Source organism: Microtus pennsylvanicus, chromosome 17, assembly GCF_037038515.1.
Source record: "Microtus pennsylvanicus isolate mMicPen1 chromosome 17, mMicPen1.hap1, whole genome shotgun sequence".
Taxonomy (NCBI): domain Eukaryota; kingdom Metazoa; phylum Chordata; class Mammalia; order Rodentia; family Cricetidae; genus Microtus; species Microtus pennsylvanicus.
This window is the reverse complement of record NC_134595.1, coordinates 44,537,188-44,558,051: the sequence shown is the minus strand read 5'-3', so window position 1 is coordinate 44,558,051 and position 20,864 is coordinate 44,537,188. Positions and strand designations below refer to the sequence as shown.

Below are 20,864 nucleotides of genomic sequence, written 5' to 3'. Positions count from 1 at the left end.
ATATAACTAACTAAAAGAGCACTGAATGCAACACAGCCCACTTTTCTTATGATTTCCCATACAATAAAATAATCAAGACAAACACTACCTTTACATGTGTTGATGTTGCTACAGAGAAGGAAAAAAATGTATAATTTAATTACAGCAAATCTCCCCTCATCTAAATTATACCTCAGCTAATCTCCCTGAATAGATGATTCTTATAAACAGGACTCAAAGACATCAACAGTAAAAGTGCTAGATATTAATTGGGAGCCTATTTTTCTTCCATTATGGCAACCAGTTTCACTCTTAAGCCAAGGCTTCCACAGTGTATCTTGCCTTGATTTCACATATGGCTAAGGAGCCAGCCAGTTTCACAGTGTCGTGTGTGTGTGTGTGTGTGTGTGTGTGTGTGTGTGTGTGTGTGTGTGTTAACTCTGCCTGATCTTCACAGGACAACCAGTGTGGATGTGGGAGTGTGCCTTTCAGAAACCTAACAGAAGATACATATGTTGTTCCACACATCATGATGCAAGGACTTCCAGGCTTAACCAGGACACAGGCCCCAGGCTGACAGACAAAAGTGCTAAAGAACAGAACTTTGTGCCCAGTGCCAGCTGAACTTGGTGGTCAGTTATTGAAGAAGAACAAGGAAAAAAGGAAAAGAAATTGTATAAGGAGTGTGGATGCGAGAGAACAAAAACCTCAGTGAGCTAATGCTCCTAGCTGGCATCTGCTTTTTGACTCAAAGAGGTGGCTTTTATCCAAGTTTCTCTGACTATTATGGTATCAGCTGCCTCTTGGACCCATTTGTAACTGCTGACTGCCAACAGAACAAGACAAGATTTCTGTTAATAGTGAATGTGCAAGTACTTGAAATAATAGAGATCTCTTTATTTCTCCTACAAAGGATACTTTGGTGTTATTATTCCCGGCATGCACTTGTAATTAGGACTTATAATTATGGGCAGGCACTATTTGGAAATATTAGAAAACTCTCAGGTCAAAAAGTTGCTACCTTGGTTCCTTAACTTGCCTTTATAATATATTTAACCCAAGAAGAGTCTCAAGCTAATTGGTGCAGGTTTGGTATTCTTTCTCCCAATGAATTTCTCTTAGCTGGGCTCTTTTTCAAACAAAACATAACCATGAAAATAACATTCCTTACTGCAAAATCCCATGAATCAAAGAGAAATAAATACATACCCAGTCTTAGGAACTACTGTTTTTAAAGCATCTGAAGTCAAAAGTAAAAATAAATCCAATGAATAATAAGACGCCTCTAAAGGAAATCCCTAAGGAATGATTGGCTCAAACTCCAATGAAGAAAACCCGCTGTGGAATGCTGAGAAGTGCAGAGAAGTGCTCTCCCGCCCCTACAATAAACACAAAGGCTGGGCAATCTAAACAGTAACTTCTCCTGAGTCCATTTGAGAGCTGCGGAGATAGACAAACCACCAAACCCTAATCCTAAAGTAGTAGTGGGAACTTGCTTACCTCCTCAAATTCTGCTGCCAGGAAGAACTCAGAGAAAACCATGAGAGGAGGGATAAAGGCTGACGGGTGGGCAAGCAAGAGATCCCAGAAACCACTGGTGTTCAGCCAGGGGGAACCATACACTGACACAAAAGAAACCAGAGGAAGTGTCCACTGTCTCAGGGACAACTGGAAAGGGATGGCCTGATAGTGTGTGTCTAAGACCTCATGACTACTGTGAAGGACACAACGGTAGCTATGTCATATTTGTGCTCAAAATGGCTGGAAGGAAACAGACGAGAGAGACATCTCAAAGACGTCAGAAAGAAATAACCAGATAAGATGTAGACTTCTTACAGTTGAGTGGGATTGGTGTCTGTGCTGACAAGTTTTAGGCTAACTTGATACAAGCCCTACTCATTTGAGGAAAGGAAACATCAAGTGAGAATATCCTCAGACCTGGGCAACCCTGTGGTGGGATTTCTTGATTATTGATGTAGGGACAACTAGCTCATCGTGGACGATTCCACTCCTGGGCTGCTGGTAAGAAAGTAGGGTGAGCAAGGCACAAGAACCATTCCAGCAAGCAACACTCTTCCATGGCCTCTGCTTAAGTTCCTGTCTCCAGGTTCCTGCCTGGAGTTCTTGTCCTTAATTCCGTTGATGACAAACTAGGATATAGAATTGTAAGCTGACATGACCCTTTTCTTCCCAAGTTGCTTTTTATCATGGTCTTTTATCACAGCAACAGGAAGCCTAAGACAGAAGTTGGTACGAGGTTCTTGTGATATGGCTGTGACTGACCTAACCACGTTTTGAGGAGGACTGTGTTATGACTTTGGAACTATGGGTAGGAAAAGCTACTGAATTCTGTCTCAGAGCTCAGTGGGCTGCTCTGTGGGACCCTAGAAGGTAAGAATGCGGGAAGAGACGCAGACAATGAAGGTCAACTTATGAAGTTTCAGAGGGAAGCGTGGGAGTGACTTAAAGACGGTACTGGGATCAACTAATATTTTTGAAGCAAGAATCTGTGGTTCTGGTCAGCTGGGACTGAAAATCAAAGTGATTAGTAAAGACCAAAACCTACTAAAGCCAAGCCTCTGCTTTGCTGGAACAATCAACATTGGTCAGCTGTGGCTACTTCCGCAGCTCTGAGTAAAAAGAGACCAGCATCACTGGAACACAATCTGCTGCAAAGTGTTTCTCAGGACCAACACACAGAAGCTGTGGTCCAGAGAGGCCCAAGGCTGCACATAAAGCTAACAGCCAAGTTTGTTCATTTGTAAGAATCACCCACATGTAACTGATCTTGGTGGACTAACGCTGCAGGACTTACGGGATTGTGGAGAGCAGCTGGGACTTGGCACCGAGAGAGGCCATGAGAGGCTGTGGGTAAAGATACAGCCTCGGTCACAGGTGAGATCCAGGGACTGAATTGGCCTTGAGGAGTAGTTGAGGCATGGCACCTTGTGGCAGGGCCAGAGTTCTTGAAGAGAACCCAGGAGACACTATTGGTGCAGCTCAGCTGTAGGTGGAGATCCAACATTTTTGGAGATGCTGGTACCATGGCAACCACCAAGGACAGCAGCACCTGTGGTGTGCAGCCAGCCTGATCCCTCGAGAAAAGCTCCTGCGTGCTACAAATGGCAGAGCTGGGGAAGGGAAGCCCTTCCGAGACGAGAGGACTATGAGTGGGCCCCAGGCTGTGCCCTGATTCTTCCCCTGGAGAAAGAAATTATATAACCTACTTTTGATTTTTTACAGGAGCCCACAGTTAAGAGAATTTGTAATTTTATAGAAACACTGGATATTTTAGAGAAACTGTGAAAGACACTTTGGCTATTTTAAAGAGGCTGAAATTTTAAGTTGTTTGATTTTTTTTTTAAAAGACCATGGGACTTTTAAAAAGTTACAGTGTTTTATATTGAGATATTAATATTAACACGTCCAGCCTTGGAGATAGGTGTGTTTGTGTGTCAAGCTAAAGAAGGGCCAATTGTGCTGCTGGTTTTATGTCAGTTTGGCATAAGTTAGAGTTATGTAGAAAGAGGGAACCCCCACCCAACAGGCCTATGGAAATGCCTGTGAGGAATTTTCTTGATTGATGGGGAAGGCCCAGCTCCCTGTGCCTGGTGCCCTTTCTTGGCTGGTTGTCCTGGACTCTATAACAAAGCAGGCTGAGCAAGCCCACAAGGAGCAAGGCAGACAACAGCACACAGATCCCATCTCCAGGCTCCTGCCCTGACATCCCTTGACAAAGGACTCTGACTGGAAGTTGAATGAAACCCATTTCTCCCCAAGCTGCTTCTGTTTATGATGCTTTATCACAGCAAGAGAAACCCTAATACACTCTCTGGAAAAAAAAAAACAGGAAAAAATAGGGTGCACTTTTTATACAAAAAGGAAACAATCAGATACAACATTAGAAACTTTAAAAATTGCTGTAGGGCTGGTAAAATGGCTCAGGGCATAAAGTGCCTATCACTCAAATCAGATAACCTGCATTTAATCACCGAACTGAGGGTAGGAGGATGGCTATTTTAAAGAGGCTGAAATTTTAAGTTGTTTGATTTTTTTTTAACACAAGGTATCTTCTGACACCCCCCCTCTACACACACACACACACACACACACACACACACACGAATAAAAAGAATTAGCCCTGAAAACTTTTTTTTAAAAGGAAAACTGGTAAATTTTGGGTTGGATGACATGTTTGATGCTGGGGAATTGCTCAGTTTCTTGGACGTGGTAGCAGTGCTGTGTGTAAGTAGCAGGATGTCCTCTGGAAACCCTGCAATGAGCCTGGACAAATCTGCTGGATGAGAACTAGCAGGTAGGTGCATGAGGCCATTGTGGAATGCTCCAACCTGACCGCTGCAGTTTGCCAGCCAATAGCAAGGCATTCTGGCCCTGCTGACCCATACATTCTTAAAGCAAGAATGTCTATTATCGCCAGCCTCCAGTTTCAGAGTGACCTGCCATACAATGATAGAGTACCAATAACACCATAGCTCTGATATCGTTCACCCCGGAAGTACCGGTTTCTCCAGCCTCCTGCTCCTCTCACAATCTGGGACCATATTTCTTCAGTCCATCACACCACAGTATCTCTACGCACAATGCTGTTGCTAAGACTGTCCTCCTATTGTATGAGGGGAAGAGGGCCACATCACGCCCGGCTAGCTTATACCCGAAATAATAACACAGAAATCATATTTATTTTAACACTGCCTGGCCCATTAGCTCTAGCCTCTTATTGGCTAACTCTCACATCTTGATTAACCCATTTTTATTAAATCTGTGTATCACCACATGACTGTGGCTTACAGGCTGGAGATTCGTGGTGTCTGCCTGTCTCTGCTTTTCTTCCCAGCATCCAGTTCTGTCTTTCCCGCCTACCTAAGTTTCTGCCCTATCAAAAGGCCAAAGCAGTCTCTTTATTCAACCAATGAAAGCAACACATCCTACACCACTCTCCTTAAATTCAAGGGCTGCACGTGGCATGTTCTCATAACTGAGCAGCATCTGATCATTGCTCAGCTCTTGTTTGAGGAAAGTCACTGCCAGATTCACCAAACACAGCTCACGTCAGAGCCCCATCTGCGATCCTTCCAGCACTAGCAGAGTGACGGTTCTCGGTGCTGTGACTAAACTCCTGACAACTTTAGAGAGGATGCGCTTATCCCAACGTACACAATCCCAGGCAGGGAAAGCATCGCAGGACAGTGAGGTAGTGAGGTGGCTGGTCCCACCGTGTCCAAGGTCAGGACACAGAAATACATGAATTCTGGTGTCCAACCTGCTCTCTTTGTTTATTCAGCCCAGGAGCTCAGTCCACGGGATGTTTAAACTTCCCTGGGAACGCCTTCATAGACAAGCAATGGAGGTTTAAAACCTACTCAGGTTGACGATTGAGACTGCCCACTGCAGCGCCATTTCACAGAGGCTGATCCACTACAGGACTTCGGCCCAGGCCAGTTTCTCAACGCTCGTTTCAAGAACCAGTGCTGGTGCAAACATATCCCTTAGTTCTCTGTTTGCGACAACACTCAGAGCATCTGTTAAGAATGTCTTTGACATCTCTGCACATTCCACAAATTCCTGACACCCTACCAGCTCTGCCTCTGTGAGGGTCTAAGGACACTCCCCCATCTTCTCAGCCCTGGCACCCACTGAGCCGCTCTCTCCTGGGGACTTGGAATTATGGTTACTTGTGCAGTGCAGTATGTAGCATAAATACACTTTGTCAGGCATTGGGAAGCTTTTCTGGGTAAATTCTTGATGTTATAATTACTCACGCAGGAGGTGGTGTCAACTAAGTACATACACAAGCAGAGGCAGTGACGTTCTCCAGAGTGGGACCCATCTTCTACCTCGATGCTCACTCTGTACCTGCACCATACCCCATGTGAAGTATAATAAAGCCTGTATCAATGCTGCATAAACGGCTGCTTCCTAGTAACTTACACTAGGGCAATAATGAAGATACCTATCCCCAACTTCGTGAGCCAAACCCAAAGCAAAGATAGCAAGATAGGTATATTGATTCTTAGCTATCAGCCTGTAAAGGAATCCTCTGGAAAATGTATTAAAACTACAAAATCCCAGACTCCGCCCCTGGGAGAGACAGACTGAGTAGGACTCCAGCCTGAGTCTATTTGGTGTCAAGGACAATCCGTGGGGAGGTTCACGGCCAAGACTTTGGTGTATGGGGACGGAGCGCCACTTCACATCGTGAATTCAAAGCTAACCTTTCTCAAGTACTTAAGACGCGTGGTTCAAGTTTCTTGACTTTAATGTTAAAGCACAGAGCACAGCAGGCCTATAAAAAGAACACTTAACAATGCTTCCAGTCTGGCACCTTGGGAGCTGAGGCTGTGGGACAGCAGCATCACATCTTCTTCCTTGAGATCACAATCTACACAGGCTTTTCACCTAGATGCCCTTTTTATAAACTGCTCAAGACTTAATTTGCTCCAAATAGTCCCTTCTCAGACCTCCTGGCCACGAGGTGGGTTTTAAATTAACCGAAGGGTGCAGGGCTCTTACCTCGGTCCCAGAGGCTGGCTCGCAAAGCTCTTTCCAGCTGCTCCTCCTCACTCAGTCCTGCCGTGTAGGCGTCATAGTTCCTGTGAGTTTCTTCATAGGCCCCTGCTCTGCCATCTGGGTAGTGATTCTGATATCCAGAGGGGCCTGTGGGTACAATCAAAAGGTTACAGACCCTAGGAATGGGTTTGGCTTTTGCTTCAGAATTCCGGCTTTGCGTATGCAAAGACAAGCACATGATTCATGTCATTATTTTGAGTGTAATAATCATCTTGCATTAAGGAAAGAGGACATACAAAGAAGACTTCCACAAGAGTAGGCAACAATGATCCTGTCACTGCTGCGGCCACAGTGTACAACCCGGACCTGGGCATGAATGAGATGTGACATGCTAACGAGGAAAAGAAACACTGACTTAAAGGCAGCTGGAAGTGCGGAGAAGAGACTGGGATGGGCTTTATAGATTGTAGTTGTCATCTTGGAGATGATGACTGTCCTGCTGCACCGGATTATTTCCTGTGAAGTTCTGACTTGAGTCAGGAGAATGGAGGAGAGTAGCGGAGAAAGTCTGACTGCCTTGCGGCTCCACACAGTCAGAGACAACCAGTGTTTCACACATAAACCACAGTGTGCCCGTGCTGAGCATTGTATTTCAAAAACTCATAACTAGATTGAGACGGATAAGCCAATTTCTCTGACTGTAATTTCTTTTTTTTTTTTTTTGGTTTTTTCGAGACAGGGTTTCTCTGTGGCTTTGGAGCCTGTCCTGGAACTAGCTCTGTAGACCAGGCTGGTCTCGAACTCACAGAGATCTGCCTGCCTCTGCCTCCCGAGTGCTGGGATTAAAGGCGTGCGCCACCACCGCCCAGCTCTGACTGTAATTTCATCAGACACTGAACTTCTAAATAATAGCACTTTCGAAAACGGTACTCAACAGGAGACATGCTCACTAAATAACAAATAAATAATACTTTACACACTACACAGACACCAATGAATAAAGACAGCAGTGGAACAAAGTTTGCTTTTCTAAACTAATTCTATCAAACTTTTGTCAGTTTGGATCTCGTCCCTGTGTTTCTTTAACTGTCAATGGCTACAGGATTAGTTTGAAGGGAACTCTATAGATAACAGTCTGGCACAAGGAGAGAAGTTATGTTTTCCCCCATCCTGTCATTATCCTATTCTTTGAAGGGGATCTTTCAAGTCTTAATTAATGCACTAGGTTGTCAATGGAACTCTGTAAGAACCAGTATCATGCATCTCTTTCATCCGACCCAGTGCATGCGTGCGTACTAACTTTAGTAACTGCAGAGAAAGGCAGAGCTTGGTTGAGTGAAATTTCGTACTCAGAAATTAGATCACTGGAACTCAATCTATTTTAAAGTTTATTTTTGAACTTTTTATTATTAAAAGTCTTTAATATGTATGACTTCTTAGACAAAACTTTGATTCAGTTTTTAATGAGCATACATAGGCTTCCTTATACATAACATTTTCATACGTGCTTGGCTTTAGTTGACCCTTCCCTCCTCCCCCCACCCCCCGTCTTCTTGCCCTCCATATCCAAGACTGAAAGGGAAATTATCATAACTAGTAAAAATATTCAGCAATTTCAGATTTTTATTTTCATTAAAAAATAAAACTGCAATAAACCCTGCCGGCTTCAATCGATAACCCAATAACTACTGTGCGTTCACATCGATATCTGTGTCATGTGTCACTAGTACAAGGAAGTGGGACCTTCGCAAAGTAATTCAGGTAAGACAGCGTCACTAGGAGACAGCTCCCAGGACGTGCATGCCGTTGGACCCGCATCACCAGGAATGATTGTAAGTAAATATTTTCTTAATTCCCCCAAAGAAATGTGTACCCTTTAGATAAGACCCCTCAGTTTCACATCCTTCCTAGTTCCTAGTCATCACTAATCTACTTCCTATCTCTATAGAAGTGTCAGTTCTGCACAAATCATATACACAGAGGCAGACAGTGCATGCTGTACTGTGTATGGAACACTACACAGCATGCTCTCAAGGCTCCTGACTCTTGTGACACGTGTCAGAATTTCACTCCTTCTAATGGCCACATAATATCTTTGTGGATAGCTGAACTACAGTTTATCTGCACAGCAGCTGATGGGCACTGCCTTCTGCCTTTGTGTATGTGGGCGCGCACACACATAATGGGCCCATGTGAAGGTCAGAGGTTGGCTTTGGGTGTCTTCCTCAAGCTCTCCCTGTCTTCATTTTCTTGATCTTGACTCAATGACCAATGATCCCTTAGGATCCACCTGATTCCACCCCCAAGCATCAAGGGCACGTGTGGATGTCATCACGCCTGGCTTTGACGTGAATGCTGGGGATCCAAACTCAGGTTCTTAGGTTTGTGTAACAAGCAGTTTACCCCGGTAGCTGTCACCCCCAGCCCTAGATCTACCTTTCAAACATCTGAATGATGCGGTGGGCCAATGCGTTCATGAACCCACATTTGTGTGTATCTGAGAGGGTAACTGCTGGTCGACTACACGTTTGTTTAGATCTTTCGGGAACCACCAGAATGTTTTCCAAAGTAGATGCACCACATCATAGACCTGCAAGCAGTGCATGCGGGCTCTGGCTCCAGTACACCCGCACCAATCCTTGCTACTATATAGCTTTTCAAATTTAGCTATAGCTACTATAGCAGTGTGATGGCCATTCTTGGTTGTCAACTTGAGAACAACTGGAATTAACTAAAACCCAAATGACTGGGCACACCTGAGAAGGATCTTTTCTTAATTAAATCATCTGAAATGAAAAAAAAAAAAAACCTGACTTCTAATATGGACCTTTGTGGGAAGACAAACCTTTAATATGGGCCATACCTTCTGCTGGCAGGCATACAAGGGCATGGAAGAATGAAGTTTTCCTTTTGCTTTCTTGCTCTTAAAAACAAGCCCATTCCTTCACTGACATTAGAGTCTACTTCTTCGGGATTCTGGCATCTACTGAAGACCAGCGGAGACATCTGGCCTCAAGGACTGAACAACTACTGGATTCTTGGGCCATCCATTCATAGGCAGCCACTGTTGGACTAGCTAGACAACAGCCTATATGTCATTCTAATAAATTTCATGTGTGGGGGAGAGAGAGTGTGCGATCTATTCATTCATCAGGTTCTGCTCATCTCTGTAGCAAAACCCTGACTAATATAAGTGGGTACAAGGTTACCACCATCTTGTTTTTGCGACTGGGTCTTATCATATTATTCAGGTTGGCCCTGAACAGACTAGCCCAGGTTGGCCTTGAACTTGTGAAACTCCTGCTTCTATCTCTTAAGTGCAGGAATGCACTGCTGCCCCCATCCCCTTTCACTGTTCAGTGGTTTAATGATCAATGGTGTTGAGCATCTCTTTATGGATTGATAAGTCATTTTATAAGTCTTCTTTAAAGAATGTCTACATAGATACTTTTGTAGCATGAATTCTAGTTGGTCTTAATAGTAAAAACTCAGAGTCAGCTATCAGGGAGTGAAAGCCGAGAGATCAGAGAAGCAGAGCAGTCACTAGAGTTCTCACTTCTACCAATGCTCAGACTGAAAGGGAGCTTCTGCCCTCAGATGGCCTCTCAGCCTGCATCCTCAAACTGACTGCCTAGACTGTACCGCTCCTCAGAATGCACTGAGTTCTGAGTTCCCGTATCCTCCTGCCTTATATTCCTCTCTCCACCCAGCCATATTACTCCTGTCTCCACCTCCCTAGTGCTGAGATTAAAGGGGTATAATCGCAAGTGTTTGGATCACCTTTGTGTGAGTTCTGTTTCTCTTTTAGGCAGATTTAATCTTGTGCAGCCTTGAACTAGCAGAGATCAGTCCGTCCCCCAAGTCCTGCGATTAAAAGTGTTTGCCACCACTGTCTGGCCTTTAGTGGCTTAGCTTTGCACTTTTATCTTTGGGAAAGCTCTATTTGTTAAAACACAAACAAAATATCACTACATACTTTCCTCCTGTAACTGACTGCTGTAGTATTCTACTGGCTTGGTTCTATTTTGTTGAATTCCCTTACACAATAAAAAAAATGAATACAGAAAGAAGCATTAAGTGAAACGTCTTAGACTTTGATGGGGAATGATGAAGGCTTTGCTAACAACGCAGTAAAAGCCACCGAGTATTGACTGAATACTTCCACTAGGCCCATTTCTACGTTCTCTCTTACATGTCCATGTCAGAATGGTAATAGCAATAACTTTCAAAACAGGGGAAGAAAAATGAAAAATTCCAAATTCTCACAGTGGTTTATGACCACCTTGGGAACAGAAAACAATTTTAAAGATGGATGTTCTTTTCAAATTCTTCTTTACTCAGTGGAACTATCAGAAAAGCTCAGGTCCCCTGATGTGTTAGGGACACCCTTATCACACTTCCTGAAGGGTAAGGGAGAATGGGATAGAATTATGGATCTTGATTTTTCATACTCTTCACCAGACACCAAGCACTGCAGGACAGCAGTGGTCAACAAACTCACTTCACAGAGGAGTATCCCAAACTCACTTCACAGAGGAGTATCCCCCTCACAACACTAACAGAATATTTGTGAGTAAGTCACTGAACACAGCAGAATGCCTCAACCGTCCCTAAGTGACACTGCCCAACTCTCTGAGAATGCTAATTATTTTATTGCAAGGCAAAAACCATGCACGGTTATTTTCCCATGTGTGTCATTGTCTCCTTTAAAGCCCTGTGAAAAGTCTGTGCTTGAGAAGGGCTAAGCAGCATCCTCCCTAGCCCACTCCACAGTGCTCATCTAATTCAAAATCCAAATGACCTGATACTCTGCAGCACTGGCCTGTGCAGAAAGCACACGTGTCTTCAGTCTTCGCTTGCATGGGTGTTAACTGCAGTGATGTTAGGTAACATTTTCTTGCTCCAGAAAAACATTTTTCTTTTTCTTTTTTTCAAGATAGGGTTTCTCTGTGCAATGGTCCTGGCTGTCCTGGAACTATCTCTTCTAGACCAGGCTGGCCTCAGACTCACAGAGATCCGCCTGCCTCTGCCTCCTGAGTGCTGGGAATAAAGGCGTGCACCACCACCACTTGATAGAAAGACATTTTTTTACATGTTATTTCTTTGTTTAAAAACAACCCAGCAATGTTTGGGTGAAACAAATTCAACAGCTCTCATCATACAGACATTATAAAACCTTAACTTGACACTTGTCAGACAAACTGTGGAGACAAAGAATGAGGAAAACTTTGGTGTCTTTGGTCAAAAGGACTCGTGTGGTTTAAAGGTTTTGTATAATCAATCATAAATCACCAGCAAGACCAAAAATGCCATCAACATCTATTATGATAAGGGGTCCATGAGAAACAAAACTTTTCAACAGTTGTTCTTCTAATGGCCCAATCAAATGTTGTAAAGTCTTCATAATAAACAAGGGCAGAGGACTCTCACAACCAATACTTAGGATAAATAAGTTTAAATTATGTCTTGTGATAACTACTTCTTAAGTTATACACTTCGGCTCTGTAGTTTAACGAAAAGCTCTCTGGCTATCATTACTTTGCTAACTGCCCCACCTGGTCCTTATATACATTCCAGGATTTCACCGCAAAGAAAAACAGCACAGATTAGAAAAATTGGTAACAGTTTTTCAAAACATTCCTTAGCTTCTTTGACCTCTAAGGAGTTTCCCAGCTGAAGGTGGCCATGTTAAGAATAAATCACTACTTGTAAGAGATACGCACAATCATATCAAAGTTGCATAGATAACCATTAGCCTGGCCACCTGGGCCCCCTGTAGTGCTGTCTTTGAGGAAATCCAATCAGTCCAGAGGAAGGGATATTAATATGTTAATCTTACAGGACATCAAAAAGGAAGGGTAAAAAATGGTTTGGATTTCTGTCTTGAATTCTCCAGTCTGTGTGTCAGCTGTATCACCGCCTCTCACAGAAGAAGGACAAAAGGAGCAGAAGAGAAATTTTCCTTCTGCCAACAGAAAATATCAGTAAATGTGGCAAACAGAGGGGTATTGGGTGGGAGGGAGGGGGCGAAGAGACAAAGGGCGGGAGGCAGGGAGAAAGAGAGACAGGACAAGTAGGGTTACTTTGTTTCCCAAAGTTCAGTGTGGTCAGAGTGTGTGTGCCTCTCACAGCCCCATACAACCTAAAAGCAGGGCCAATCAATGAACCGCCAACTCATATCCTTGTCCCAGACTTACCCTTGGCTATTCTGTAAATGTGACCATATTACTCAGCCTTCCTAAGCTCAATTTTCCAGCTGTCAGGCAAGATGTCAGGACTAGGAAGGACAGGACCAAGAAGTCTGTGCACAAGTGTGGTAGAGCTCATTCCTTTCCCTAGACCCAGAAGGCCGGTGTGTGTGTGTGTGTGTGTGTGTGTGTACACACACTACATAATGAGGTGTGTGTGAACGTGGAGGCCAGAGGACAACCTCGCCATTCCTTTGCAAGGTTCTGTGTTTCAGACACTGTCCCAGTGGTCTGGGCTTTGCTAAGCTGCTAGGTTGGCTGCTCAGAGAGCCTCCTTGATGCTGGGGTTACAGGGATATGCCACTGGGTGTGTTACTGATTTCTTTAAACCTGGGTTCTAGGGATCAAACTCACGCCCTCACACTTGTGCAGCAAGAATGTCTCCTGACAGAACTCTTCCCCAGACTCCACTGTGATCTCCTGTGGAGACTCACAAAAGTGAAGCATCAGAGAACAGAGAAAACCCCTTCCCTCTAATGACTGCACACTGCTGCCTGCCTCTTCCTCTGTCTCCTGGAGAGCAGAAGTTAACAAGATGAGGCACTACACTGGGAGACAGACCGGTGATGGTTTCCCTGACCAGCTCCACTCCTTCCAGTCACACAGGCCAGGAACACTTACTTCTCTTCTGCTTCCCACACTATGAACTGGTTTCTACAGAGACAACTAAAATGCTCTTCAAGGGACTGCCATTATCAACTCTGTCCACAACAGCGGGCCAATCGCGCCATCTCAGTTCGGATGACACTCATCACCCTACCCAGACCAAGCAAAGGTGAAAACCTCACACACAAAGCACCTTCTTGAGGCAGAGACAGAACTCTGTGATCCCCAAGCCCAAGGTCCCAGTCATATGAAGAGCTTTTACTTTTGGTCCCATCACCTGAGACGTTGTATGTGTGTGTTTGTGTGTGTATGGGTGTGTGTGTGTGTGTGTGTGTGTGTGTGTCAGGGCTCCCTGTCTTCCCCTTCTGACTTCATTACCTGGGTGAATTTCAGGCTATTCAGGTGACTCGTACATGACATAAACCAGGATTGTTGACAGTCATGAGCCATGGCTTGAGAGTTACAGAGTACATGGAACCCCGTTACTTCTAAGACTATTATGCTATGGATTGAATCCTTAAGGCCTTTCTTAGTACATTCTGGACAGTCGCCAACAATTCTCCTTCAAATTCAAAGGACCCTGGGAAGTCCTCTCTCTCCATAATTACTCTCCCTAACTCCTAGTCACATGTCATGCCCACCACTCCACCTCCGCTGTACAGCTTCACAGACTGCTACTCCCTTTCTCCTCTTCAGATCACCCCCCTTGCCTCCATGTCAGCACTCCTGACTGGACTTCTGCTTAGAAGGAACAGAAGGGAATGGGTGAGCCCCTCTGTGGAAATTTAGTAGCAGAGTGGAGAAAACCATTCTCGGACAAGGATTCTGGACCTTTAGGAAAAATAATAATAAAGGGATTCTCCAGGCTGCGGGGCAGTGAGGAGAGAAGAGCAGGGAGGGCAGAGCAGGTTCCCTGCCTGTGGACGTCTCCCCGGAAAGAGCTGCAGGTGGAACCTGACCATCGGGAGTAGGGAAAAATTCAACAAATGCTAGGATTACTAGCTATCCGCTCACATGACATCATGTCTCAGCTTTTATTATCATCTAATCAGTGTCATGAGCTCTTTTGTTTCATCTTCTCAAATATACTCACCCCTATATATCCACCTCTATATACCCATCTCTATATACCCATGCCTATATACCCACCTCTCTATACCCATGCCTATGTGTCCTCCTCTCTATAGCCATGCCTATATACCAGCCTCTATATACCCACCTCTATATACACATTCCTATATAACCACCTTTAAACACCCATGTCTATACACCTATTCCTACATATCCACCTCTATATACCCATCTCTATACACCCATGCCTATATACCCACCTCTCTATACCCACCTCTATATACCCATCTCTATACACCCATTCCTATATACCCACCTCTCTATACCCATGCCTATGTGTCCACCTCTATATAGCCATGCCTATATACCTACTTCTACATACCTACCTCTATATACCCACCTGTATATACCCATGCCTATATACCAAACTCTATATAGCCATGCCTATATACCTACCTCTATATACCCACCTCTATATACCCATGCCTATATACCAACCTCTATATAGCCATGTCTATATACCTACTTCTACATACCTACCTCTATATACCCACCTGTATATACCCATGCCTATATACCAAACTCTATATAGCCATGCCTATATACCTACCTCTATATACCCACCTCTATATACCCATGCCTATATACCAAACTCTATATACCCATGCCTATATACCCACCTCTATATACTCATTCCTATATAACCACCTTTAAACACCCATGTCTATACACCTATTCCTACATATCCACCCTTATATACCCACCTCTAAATAAACATACCTGCTCCTCCTCTAGACTCTCTAAGAGAAGAACTGCTGCTGTTTTTTTTTTCTTATACCGTCCATAACAGCACTCTGCAATGTGATCTTCACCGAGTACTGATGGATAACAGTCTGTGACTTAGTAACATTGTATGTTGTATGGGGGCAGGGTGGTGGCTGCACTTGGGAGGCAGAGGCGGGCAGATCTCTGCAAGTTCAAGGCCAGCATGGTCTACAGGGAGAGTTTCAGCACAGGTTCCTAAGCTACATAGAGAAAACCTGTCTTGAAAACCGATCCCCACCAAAAAAAAAAACAAACAAACAAACAAACAAACAAAAAAAACCACCTTTGTATAGTTGTATGGGAGAATAAACCCAAAGTGATACACATGTACAAATGCATGTGAATATGTGTGTATATGTATATACATTACATGCACACAGTATTAGCTTTTTTGTCGCTGTGGCAAATGCCCGAGAGAGCACCTTTGCAGGACAGAGGAGTTGTTTTGACTCAGGGTTTCAGGCCATGTCTACCTGCCCTTGTCGCTATGGGCCTGTGATAAGGAAGAGCCATCACTGCAGAGGGGAGCAGTGGGGATGAAATGCTTACATCATGGAGGTCAGGATGCAGACAGAGATAGGCAGACAAAGAGAGAGAGAAAGAGAGAGAGAGTCAGTCAGAGAGAGAGAAAATGTCTGATGCCCGTGGGCTTCATTCTTCTTCCTCTTTATTTCAGGAGGGCTTTAGCCAACTGGATGTTATTACCCACATCCAAGGAATGTCATGGCCCTCCAGTTAATGGACTATGGAAATTATCTCACAGACATGCCCAGATGGGCCCTTTATTGATTTTTTGGGCAACTCTCAATTTAGTCAGACTGACAATCAAGATCAGTATCAGATATATATTAACAATTCTTTGTACCTGTTAGAGGTCTAGGTAAGCCAGAATTCAAAAGCAAACCAAAGCAACAAAACTATGACCTCTGGTCTGAAGCTGAAACATGGTATTTCCATAAGACGTTTGGGCACACAGTCATTGTCCCACATCTATGAATTCTCACTGCTGTTGCGGGAGGTCCTTCCGTTCCTCCAGCCTATCGCCGCTGAGATACCAGCCCATTGGGGCGTGGTCTCTCTCCCTTTAAAAAAGCGGCTACTTCCCTTCTCGCCCCTTTTTCGCTTCCTGCTCCGTTTCTGGCGACTAGACTCCTTCCTGATTGCGCAGGGGGCTGTTGTCTGGGATGATCATCTGTAAGTTTTTTCCCCTTTAAATAAGTATCATCCTATTAATCATAATTCCAAAGTGGTGTGGCATTGTCTGCGACTTATGCCTTCACACTGCTTGTTCTCATGGTGTGAGAAAGGGCCGGCTAGCTAGAACAGAGCCAAATAGGCAATAAAGCCTTCAGTGTCTAAAACATTAGCCATGTGACACATGATACAAAGGCTGCCAGCCTCACATGGAATCTCTGGCCATTGGTAACGGCTATGACAAGTTCCAGTCGTCCAAGTTAGGAGGTCAGCTCCAGGTCTCGTGAGTATTCTCTTTTGGCTGCTGATGGGCACCAAGTGTACTTAAACGGCAGGAGACAAGGGGTTCTTAGAGTCCTTCTCATGTGGGCACTAACATGGACGTTACATTATGGTCATTTGATTTCATACCAAAGAACCCAAATCTAAATACTGTTATGATAAGAGCTAGGATTTCAAGACAAACTTCTAAAGGGGGACATGTCCAGTCTGTTGCATTAAGACACTCAGTACCTATTTCTGTGCCACTCACTCAAAAGACCTAAACACTACTGTGTATGCACCCACGTTCTCCTCTCACGCGGGAGTTGAACTTCAATTATATCAGTTTAATAGTATTAAGAGGCTACAAGCTTAATCTGACTGTGTCTGGAGACAAGACCTTCACGAGCCAGGGTAGATCATCACCCAATCTTACTGGCTTTACAAGACACACACACACAATTACTATGTTCCTGTCTGGCCAATGCAATGCTACGTGCTGCCACAGACTCTTCGTATAATAGGACAAGCTAAAGCCTCGCTGAATGTGTGGACGGGATAGACAGTGTGAAACTGTATCCCTGGGACCAATCTAAGCACCCCGCCAGTGGGAGTCTTGGGGGTCTTGGGGTAATATGTACCTTACTGTACACGAGAGGCCTTGTACCATTTAGACAACTATTTCATGCTGGAGTTACCGTCTTTCCTAACAGCCCACCTGATGCACCCTAGCTTACCCCTGCCCGTTCGGTTTCCAGGGAGAGTGCATGTACAACTCCGTGCAGTGCGGGCAGATGCCGAACTAATGCCATCTTAAAGCATCTCCACGCTCCTGAACTGTTCAGTGTTTAAAACAAGTGAAACTGTATTAGATGCCATGAACTTACCTGCACTATTAAAGTAGTACTGCTGTCCTGGGTACCCAACATTGGGGGAAAAAACACCTAAACACAAAGAAAACCAAGACTTTAACAGAGGTCATAGGTTTGAACAGCTAATCTTTCCAGCAGTTACACAGTTCTTCATGAGAAAGCCCGGGGTCACCTTAAATCATTTCTAAACAACTGTTAGAACAAACTTCATTTGTTTGGAGCCAACCTTTTAGGGAACAGTGTGTGTGTGTGCACATGTGTGTGTGTGCGTGTGTCTGTGTGTGTGTGTAGACAGGTGTCAGTGAAACCCTAATTTAGACGCACTGTGGTTTCTTTAAGGTTCTAGGTGACTTCAGGTGATTTTTGCTTCACAGGGCACCAGATAGGCTGTGATAAGGAAAAAAAAGCCTTCTCCCAACAAGGGTATTAGGAGAGCCATGTTCTCTATCTTTCCTAAGCAACTTCCTCTGGCACAGTGAACCGGACAGAAACAGGCCCAGACACACTCCCAGGATGACCCACGAAGCAGCAGAATCTGCATTCCTGGCCGTTTTCTACAAGTCCCTGTGTCAATTCCCTTCTAGGCTACTGCGTCTTCTCTGCTCTCATCGGAACGCAGACTGCTTCTCAAACTTAATTTTCTTCTGTGGCACTTAAAAAAAAACAAACCTGATATAAAAAATGTCTGCACAGAAAACAGCAATGGTCTTAAGGAAGGTTTAAATGTTATCATTGTAGAGAAAATCCTTTTTGAAAATTAAACCAATTAAGTGTCTAAACTTTTTAGTTCGTCCGCCTTAAGATCCTTTACATCCTAAGGCACAGAGTCGTGGATCAGGATGAGGCACGCCCCTTTCTCAGCAGTAGGCACTGGACAGGCTCTGTGCAGCCACGCTGAGAATGTGGTAGAACGGGGCTCTGCAGGTGAAGGTGGCTCCTGTTGCCTCCTCCAAGCGCACACAGGCTACAGGACTGGGGAACGAGCAGGAATGGGACTCTGTGTAGACGCAGTACAGCCTGTAAAAATTACCCCAAAGTGAAAACAACCTGCCAATAAAGGCAGCGGAACAGGGCCCAGAAAGCTTTCAAACACCATGAATATTATATGGTTCTCGAGAACAACAGTCATCGGCACACACTGTGAAAACAAATTATTTATGGTTCAAAAAAAGGTAAAACAGTCTCAGAAGATTTCCCATGAATAAAAGATGAAATATTAGAATGTGCATCGTCTATAAAACAAGTGTTTGCAAAATAGCTGCCTTACAAGTCAAAATCAGTACAGTATTTTATATTAAAGGGTCTAAATGCATTCACTACTAAATAAAACATTTTTATTGAACATCAATATGGGGGGGGAACAAAGGAAAAAAAGCAAAGAATATAAAAAACAGGGACCAGCCTCAAGAGATAAATTACATGGCTTGGCTTCCCGAGAATACAATGTTTTACCCACCAAGGACCTGGTAGTCATTCTGAACTCTTCAAATTTCTGGCCCTGTACTCCAGTTCAGGTTTGATCTCCTTCTGTTAACCTTGCCAGGCCTGTCTATTAACTTCGAGGAATTTAATAGAAAAATACATTATTATAAACTCAGGTTTTGAGGAAAATTGCAGTTTTCTGTGAATACATTAGGGCTGAGGGTAAAAGTCTATACCAGCATTTGTTCCTTAAGAACACCTCAGTACTGAAATCTGGGATTGAATTCTCCTTTGCGGAGCAACGTGAGGGCCTGTGATTGGGGTCTCATTACCTCTCGGTTTAAAGAGAACGCTGGGTCTATCAGGACATTTCTAAAGAGAACCACGAGGAATCTTAGGGCTGCTCCTGTGCACATGAACATGAACCTCTAACTGCTGCCAGGTCAAGTGTCTCATTCTGTACCTGCACATGTCTCCATGATTTTCTTCAGAGGCCCCTGAGTGTACATCAGTCCCACAAGGATGCCGGCCAGGTGCCCAGCGAAGGACGTCCTAGGAGGGAAAGGGAGCCTTGTGAGTGTTTGCTCTGTTGCTGATTAGAGACACTCTGTCTTCTCATTAGCCCAGCGCGTGCCAATTACCCACAGTCTGCACGCTTTGTTCCACCGTGAGCCTTTTATGCTGAGTCGTGTTTCACTCGGTCCACAGAACAACATTTCCTACCTTAAAAACAAAACCCCAAACCAGGGCGATGAATAATAATGCTCACACATTTAAAACACATCATCCTTCCTTAACTGAAACAAATCTGCTTGCTTCTCCGCAGTGGACATCTTCAGTGACGACAAGCCATTAAATTACTTCCATTTCTTCCCTGGACCTCTCATCATCACAAAATATCAATGGAGTCAGTGTTGTCTGCTCAGAATTCAATCTGGATGGCCCAGCCATTGTGAGGGCCAGTGTCTAGCCACGTTCACGGCATTGCAGACAGCTGCGTGTTTATTCATGACTGACTAGTAGAACAATCAGCCACCCAAACTCAGGCCAGATGCCCCCAGGCACTGCCTCCTCTGTTTGTTTTCATAAAGACCTTTGGGTCACTCGGCAAAAACAACAGTTAAGAGACTTCAAGCTTGGAAGATGGGTTGTGCATCAAATGGGTCTATTCTTCTGGAATTACTGCGGAAGTCTGGCAATCACTTGTAAAACGTGTTTTCAGATGCACACATCTATCAAGACAGCAGTATTTCTAGAGACCTGTGGTACTTCCAGGTTGGTTGTGGACTGGGGACTATATCTGTGGCATTCACGCAGCCCAAGTTTAGGAGTAACTAGGGATTTACTGAGCCGCACATTTTACCAGTAAGATGGCTGAGTCCCTCACCTCGAGTACCTGATGGATTGTCAGCGGCGGGCATCATGAAAACACACACGAATGTGCACATACCCCTTTACCCTAAACTGGCCTTGTTCTCGGGTCTCATTTCCACACAGTGGTAAGCTCCAGCTTGTGAGGATTGTCACGCCCAATGCAGCTTTTGTACCTCTTCCCACTCCAGCTATGCAAGTCCTTATGGGTTCCTGACTGAACTATTAGGAAAAGTCCGGCACTTGATACAAGGTAAGCACCAGGTGAGTGCATGTTGAATGAGCAAAAGCAAACCAGCTAATCCGCCACCTGGAGCATTTGCTCCAACCACTCCCACAAGAAGTATTCAGCCGGAGCGCAAGCCGCGTGACTGCCTCCCTCTGACCTCTACTGGTTTACTTATAGAACAGGAAGCATGCACGTGACTCCACTGCCTGCTTCGTTCATCTTTTCCCTTAGCCCCAGGACCCACCACACGCACCTCCA

The 20,864-nt window shown here is 44.5% G+C and overlaps 1 protein-coding gene across 1 annotated transcript in view; it reads right to left on the bottom strand.

Moving 5' to 3' along the window:
- Rhbdd1 (rhomboid domain containing 1) overlaps positions 1 to 20,864 on the bottom strand; it is a 120,652-nt gene that overhangs the window by 39,446 nt on the left and 60,342 nt on the right. Inside the window, exons 4-6 of the mRNA XM_075951643.1 lie at positions 19,470 to 19,558; positions 17,600 to 17,656; positions 6,511 to 6,654 (exon numbers count right to left, since the gene is read on the bottom strand). Coding sequence (XP_075807758.1) covers positions 6,511 to 6,654; positions 17,600 to 17,656; positions 19,470 to 19,558 — 290 coding nt within the window. The remainder of the gene's footprint in view (positions 1 to 6,510; positions 6,655 to 17,599; positions 17,657 to 19,469; positions 19,559 to 20,864) is intronic.